Here is a 7,776-nt window from a genome sequence, read left to right as displayed (position 1 = left end):
ATAACTAAAAATTTAAAGAAACAATCAAGGAAATGTGAACGCTGAGTGAATATTTAATGACATTAAGGCATGATGTTGAGTTTTAGGTATAGTAGTGGTAGATGATTATGTTAAAAGTCTATTTTAGAACTTTTTCATATTTTTTTCCATTTTTCTTGTTTTCTAACGAATGCATTTAGACTATAAATACTCCTCTGACAAGCACTATGGCCACATAGCACGGGTTTCTATGTGCAAGGAGAGGATGTTCTCACATTCATTTCCAAGTGGTCTGTGATTTCAGGTTAGAACTGGTTATATTTTAGTAGCAGGGGAATAATGAAGTTAACAAGAGACTTAGCAAATCCTGATGGAGCACAAGGTGGCTCAGTCGGTTAAGCATCTGACTCTTGATTTAGGTTCAGCCCCATAGTGGGCCCTGTCCTCAGCAGGGAAATCTGCTTGAGGCTCTCTCTCTCTCCCTCTGCCCCACCTCTGCTCATGCATGCTCCCTCTGTCTCAATAAATCTTAAAAGAAAAAAAAATAATAAATCCTGACAGCAAGTGCAGAGGACTGGGAGGAAGCGATTTCAGTTTCTTCCGGCTGCTTCCATGACATTACATCATAGGGAGGCCTTGGCTCCCAGAACCTCTCTGTGTCCAACATTCTAGTTCCAAGGCGGAATACTCTTCTGTTCCAGGTGGCCAGAACCTTCAGCCTAATGAGGGCCACGATGAAACTGAAGCAAGGATCGTTTCTGTGGTACCTCTATCTGGACAAGCTGTACTGCCTGTTATCCGTGAGGAACGTGAAGGCCTTGCTGGAGTATTTTCACCTTCTTGACGTCCACCGCAACAACACCTTGAATGGTCAGTGTGTCAGCAGGGCTTCCTCTGAGTTGTTACCTGGCTTTTAACTAATGTGCAGGGAAACTCGCAGGACCAGAATATATAATATATATATTTTATCTTCTAAATGAAGCAAGAGAAATCACCCACCAAGACTGGAGACCAGGGGCAGTTGAGTGAGGAGGAGAAGGCCGCAGGCTCTGGTGGGGACACTTGCTCCCCCTTGGTGATTTGGAGAGCGTGTCACCCTTCTATTTAAGGGTCATTTTCCTCATCCATAAATGAGGCTTCTAATAATCGAGCACACCTCATGGTTGGAAAAAAAAATGAAATAAGATAATGTGTGGAAAATGGCTAGTACAGTGTCTAGCACATGGTAAGAACTTACTGTTTATTATTATTGTAATTATTCCTGGGAAGCCCCATTCAGTCATTACCCTGAAGACCCCTGAAAAGATTTCTCATCTATCAAGTGGGAGGTTTGAATCAATAATCTGCAGGATCCCTTCTAATTTTTGGTATTTGTGACCAAAAAGTGTTGATGATCTTGACCCTGCCTTTGAATGCACAAACTAATGGAGGGCCAATTAAAATACTTTGTGCTTTTTAGGGGTTGTTTTGTTTTGAAGGACTGGATATAAATCAAATATCCTATCCATTTATTGTGATCTGAAGGAAATAAGTGTCTTTTATGAATAAGGTGTTTCTTCCATAAAGATTCTTTTTTGTAAGATTTATTTATTTGAGAGAGAGAAAGAAGTGAAGAAGGAGCAGGGGAGAGGCAGAGGGAAAGGGAGAGAGAGACTTTCAAGCCGACTCCCTGCTGAGTATAGAGCCGGATACGGGTCTTGATCATAAGACTCTGAGATCTGGAGCCAAAACCAAGAGTTGGACACAATCGACTGCGCCACCAGGCGCCCCTTCCATAAAGATTTTTTTTAAAAAATTTTATTTATTTATTTGACAGACAGAGATCACAAGTAGGCAGAGAGGCAGGCAGAGAGAGAAGGGAAAGCAGGCTCCCCGTGGAGCAGAGAGCCCGATTTGGGGCTCGATCCTAGGGCCCTGAGATCATGACCTGAGCTGAAGGGAGAGGCTTGAACCCACTTAGCCACCCAGGCGCCCCTCCATAAAGATTTTTTAAGAGCTTATGCAATCTTCACAAAATGATGAAAAGACACCTTTGTTTTCTCACAATTTCATGCCTCAGTTTTTCTCTTTACATATCGATTCACACACAGTGTCACCAAATCTTTGCAATAGCCCGGACCTAGACAAGGCAACTGTAAGGTACCCGGGTGTAAACAGAAAAGCTGGGACAAACCCAGAGCGTCCTGACTCCAAAGCCTACACTCCTATTCTCTCCGGAATGTTTGCAGAGAAGTCTGGTCCCCCTGGTAACTAAATCACTCTGTGATGATGCAAAGCCCGAGAGGTGAAGTCATGCTCCCGTCCTCTGCTCACCAGGGGACTGGATAGTGCCATGAGAGAGTGAAGGCACAGCCTTAAGTTTTGCCCTCAAGGAGGCAGCGACTTAAGGCTTTGGAGACACGTGCGCCACAGTCCGCTGCTTTAAAAACAGTTTTTGCTAAGTAGCTCCTAAGTCCCACACCGAAACATTTCTCAGGGAGCAACTACACAAAGGTCACTGTGGATATATATAATGTGTTGTTCCCACATATTCATACCTAGTGGGGCATAAGGAAGGGACATGGAGACCACCAGCTGCCCCTCAAATCATGACATTGTGATGACTGGTTCACTATCCTCTTAGCTAGATTCAGCTGGGACGCCAAACTACATAGATGTTTTTGTTGTTGTTATTTTAAAATAGATTTTATTTATTTGAGAGACAGTGAGTGACAGAGAGAGAGAGAGAGCACAAGCAGGGGGACCAGCAGGCAGAGGGAGAGGTGGGCTCCCCTCTGAGCCAGGAGCTCCATGTGGGGCTTGATCCCAGGACCCTGGGGTTATTACAAAGATGTTTGATTTATTTATTGGAGTTATATTTTACACAGGAGATAGTTTCTATAATTAGCAGACCAGGGGACATAGCATGTACACAAAGTCACACTTTTCAAAATCTCTATAAAGTTACCTTGGGTGATTTGCATATACAATCTGTAAGCCACATACTAGCCTATAAATGTGTCCCCATGCTGCTTTCTTCTATCTTGTACTCCTCGAAACAGATGACTAGTGAGTGGAATTTCCGGCAAAAACCTTCCCCGTTTTTTAAGTCACGGTATTTGTTCTCTGTATGATTGAATACATCTGTATTAATTAATCTGCAAAAGACATGGTTTCACTGTGGAAAGACTATGTCAGGCGGACATCAGAGTCCCAGGTCTGCCACCCAACGTGGGGTCCACCAGCCAGCAGCAGCAACATCATGAGGAGCTTGTGAGAAATGTATACTCAGTCCAACACCAGGTTTCATGAATCAGAGTCCGTATTTTTACAAGATTCTCAAGTGAATGGCACGCCCCTTATAGTTACAGAAGCACTGAAATAGACCTGTTACGATCTGACGCTTAGTATAAAAGGGTGTGATAACATTTTCCCTGCAGGGGTGTCAGGGTGCAGTGAAAGGCGGCAGTGAAAGCACCTAGCCCCTGAGGTGTTCCAAGATTGCTCCTTTCCCCCATCGCCAAATGCATGTGCTTCACATAGGCATGAGGAATACTGAAAATTTACAGGAGTGATTTTTAAATTTCTCCTGTTTTCATGATCTCAAGTGAAAGACCCAGGTGAGATTCAGCTTCTCCAAGGTGTCTGAAGTCTCCTGTGAGAACTCAGCTCTGTCCTGTATGAGGAGTACCCTGCACCTTTTATTGGTTATGGACACACCTCTGTGGGCTTGGTCACGCACGTGAGCTGGGCTCAAGAACTGAGCCCAATCCACTGTCTCATCCTCCACAGATCTGGGCACGGGGCCTTGTCCCACAGCTCCAGGGCAAGTAAGGTTTGAGGACTTGAAGGCAGAGTGACGAAGCGAGGCAGAATGTGTTATTGTGACTACGCCGGGTCAGCAAGCTTCCAGCATTGCTGCCATTTACGTGGCTCCCTCTTGTTCGGCATCTGGAACAGTCTCAGAATAATTGGTCTCTTCACCTCCCCGCCTTAACAGATGTGCTGTTCTATCATTTCCTTCACCATGTGACTACCTGGAACCGGACACAGATCATGATCGTGTTCAACATGCTGGACTGGAACGCTATGGGCGAGATCGGTTTTGACCAGTTCTACATGTTGGTCTGCATCTTGCTGGCCCAACAGGTGAGTAACAAGTCAGGCTCCAGGGCCGAGGCGGCAGAGCTTGGCTGCCGCCACCATCTTGCTAAACGTAGCAGTGAATTAAGATTGCATCAGAGTTGTCTTCCTTTCACTCAAAACAGGAAGGGTTCCTAAACGGTCTGTCTATAACCTAGAAATCTTCAGGCCACCCAGCCTCACGCGCCTTGCTGCCCATCTTCAGCCCTCCCGCATCTCTTTCTGTAGACCTCACCCTACCGCTTCCCTCCTTGGCATGCGCTTCCTTGTCCTTCCTAAAGAGCCACTAGGAATCCCAGGTGCCTCACACTCTCAGTGATCAGTTTTCTCGGAGAACTTCCTAAAGGGGATGGATGACGGAGATGAGAAACTTTCTTCTTTGGGTTCCTACCTTTCCTCAGACATACTCCCAATGTGTCTTTATCTACTTCCCTTGTAAAGGAAACTTGTCTTCAGGATCTTAACACCTTACCATGATATTTCACAAGTAGATTTTCACCGAATGTAAGGAAATGTGTTCTAGTGACAAGGGTTCATTCTAGCACAATCGATCACAAAAGGGGGCTTAAGTTCCCCTCAAACGATGCTGAAGAGGACTTGAAACATTGACCATAGAAGCCTTTCAACCGGAGCTTTTAGGATTTTGCCTTTTGCTTTTAGCCCCATAGGAAATGGATGTAAATACAGTCCAAGTTCACTTTTTAAAATTAATTTTTTTAAAGATTTTATTTATTTATTTGTCAGAGAGAGAGACAGAGAGAGAGTGAGCACAGGCAGACAGAGTGACAGGCAGAGGCAGAAGGAGAAGCAGGCTCCCTGCCGAGCAAGGAGTCCGATGTGGGACTCGATCCCAGGATGCTGGAATCATGACCTGAGCCGAAGGCAGCCGCCCAACCAACTGAGCCACCCAGGTGTCCCTAAAATTAATTCTTAAAGAAACTTCTAAAAGATTTTGTCTATCCATATAACAGAGAGAGAGAGAGAGAGAGAAGAGAAAGCACAAGCAGGGTGAGAGGCAGAGGCAGAGGGAGAAGCAAGAGCCCTTCAGAGCAAGGAGCCTGCTGTAGGACTGGATCCTAGGACCCCAGGATCATGACCTGAGCCGAAGGCAGATGCTTACCTGACTAAGCCACCCAGGTGTCCAAAGCAGCCCAAGTTTGGAAAGCAGCACCAATACTGTTCCTTGTATAACGCATTTCTCTCAACAGAACCACTTGGAAGAGCAATTTATCTTCCGCCATTCCCGGCCTGTCTTTGAGCTGCTTGACCTGGACGGAGCGCTGAGAATTGGTGCAGAAAACTTCCACATGTACAACTTTCTCTTCAATATTAAGAAAGAGGACCTCAGAGAGCTCTACCATGACTTTGACATCACAGGTGACCGTGTAAGTGCAGATTCCTTAAGTGTGACCTGGCAGCCTCTCTGTCCGAAGGCAGAGATAATGTCCTACTCCCTACTGTAGACATGGGTAGGAAAAACCTGCTTAAGCGTGTCACGGCACTGGGATCAGAAAAAAACTGGAGATTTATAGGCCTTTTAAGAGAGAGGACTAAGTGTTTTATCATATAGATGGATGCATAATTACAGAAACTTAGTGAAGAAAATTTTGTTTAGAAGTTTAGAGAAGGAAATACACTCACATGGCAGGAGTTGATGTTGGGGGAAGGGTTTATAGATTTAAGTAAGTAGAAAGGAGGAAAGTACAGATGGGAACATACACGAACAAAATCCTAAGAGAAAACAACTCTGGTGAAGACCCTGAATTCTACCCTTTAAAGAGGAAGTCTGTGGGGCACCTGGCTGGCTCAGTTGGTAGAACACAGGACTCTTCATCTCAGGGTTATGAGTTCAAGCCTCACACTAGGTACAGAGCCTACTTAAAAATTTTTTTTTTAATTAAAAAAAAGAGGAAGTCTATGCTGGGGAAGCAAGTGGGAGCTAAGGTTGAAAAAGATGGATCACACTATGTAGACCCTCGGGTGGCAGCCCGAAGTGTCTAGACCAGTTTAGAAGGAAGAAAGCAGCAGAAGTAAGAAAGTGATCCACGGTCACTTTGGAGTCCACAAAGACTCTCTGTTCCCGGCTCCTAGACTACAATCAGACTATAATTTTGCCTTAATTACTGAGCCTCTTCAAGTTTCCAAGTTTTTAAATGGGAAATGATTACAATCCTGCTGTCATCTGAAACAAAGTATCAAATCCTTCCTGAAATAATTTTCCTTTCTTTCCCCCAACAAAAGCGTCTTAATTACAAGGAATTTAAGCTGTTTACTATCTTCACCATGGACAAATACCAGGAGAGGCAGAAAGCAGAGAAAGAGAAAGGGAAAAAGGATCTGCTCAAAAAGAAAAGGCTACATCACGTTAATGTGACCCTCAAACAGTTTTTTGGAACAAATGTATCTGAAAATAGACTATAAGTAATCACAACTGTTAACATGTCTAAAAATAAATTTAAAAACTCTAAATGGATATTTTTACATTGGCTTTTACACATGAAAGTTTCAAATAAGTGCTCTTTGATCAGCAGGTTCTTAACTTGAAGAACTTATTGACCTCATGATAAATATAATGTGAAATAACCACTTTCTCTGTCATTCTGCTGCTGCTTTTCAGATCAACACTATTCATAAGTATATCCAAAGAATTACAAACATTGTCTGGAGCTAAACTGCTGAAAGACAGTGATGCCTTCCCACTATTTGTCCCTAGTGATCTAATATGCTCAGAATCCTGTCTATTCTCTCAATCGTTAAGCTAAAATCACCTGGATGTGAGACACTGGAAATTGGTGAATGGTGAAGTGCCCCTACCTATAAGGGAAACAGACCTTTAGGGATATGGGAGCTGTGTTCTATCTAGGACCTGAATTACGAAGTTAGGTGCTCAAGCAACTGTACAAATTTATTAGGGTAGAATGATTATTACATGCCCTTGTATAATTTTAATTTTGTGTAATTAATGCCTTGAATAATTTACAAACGTTTTCAGCATGGGACTTGTGAATCCTCCCTCTCTGATTGTACTGTGATAGTAATGGTGGTAACTACCCTTAGTAAGTGCTTGCTATGGGTTAGGCAGGTGCTTTAGCTGCATCAAGTTATTTATACTCATAACCCTGCGAGTCAGGTGTTACCCAGAATTTACAGGTGAAGAAATTGAGGCGAAGAGACTGGAAATTAAGAACCTTTCCCAAAACACATGGTGTACCAGTGGTTGAACTGTGATTCAAATTCAAGGTCAAATTCAATGCCTATGCTCAAAGCAAGTGATCTGAGTAACTCACTTCCGTTTTAGCAAATTCTCTTTAAGTTTCAAGACAACATTTTCCTGGCTCAGAAATCCTTTCTGCATAATGCTAAATATCACATCTCTTCCTACCATAAACTTCTGAGGAACAAGTTTGGCAATTAAAGAGGTACAGCTCACTTACTATAAACCAAGAATTTCTTAAGGATCAATTATGCAACAGGACTGACCATAAGGCATTCAGAGCTCAAAAGTTACCTAATCACCCACAAAAATCACTGTCAATGCACAACAGAAAAGAATACTGCTTATCCAGGATTGTCGTTCATAAGTCAAACTTGTTAAGAACAGAAATCATGTTCATTACTGTGAACACTCTATGTTTAAGATACAAAGCACCTCAGAACCGTGCTCTTCTCTTCCTC

The 7,776-nt window shown here is 43.3% G+C and overlaps 1 protein-coding gene across 1 annotated transcript; it reads left to right on the top strand.

The window, feature by feature from the left end:
* Positions 1-713: 713 nt before the first annotated feature.
* On the top strand, positions 714-6,522 carry EFCAB9 (EF-hand calcium binding domain 9; the record flags this gene model as incomplete). Its single annotated transcript, XM_080804366.1, has 4 exons — positions 714-849; positions 3,959-4,107; positions 5,310-5,486; positions 6,343-6,522. 4 exons carry the CDS (start codon positions 714-716, stop codon positions 6,520-6,522), a joined length of 642 nt encoding a protein of 213 aa, XP_080660492.1.
* Between the last annotated feature and the right edge of the window lie 1,254 nt (positions 6,523-7,776).

This window comes from Martes martes, assembly GCF_963455335.1.
Source record: "Martes martes genome assembly, chromosome: 5".
NCBI classification, from domain to species: domain Eukaryota; kingdom Metazoa; phylum Chordata; class Mammalia; order Carnivora; family Mustelidae; genus Martes; species Martes martes.
Note: the sequence above shows the minus strand (reverse complement) of the source record. Positions and strands in the feature narration are given on the sequence as shown.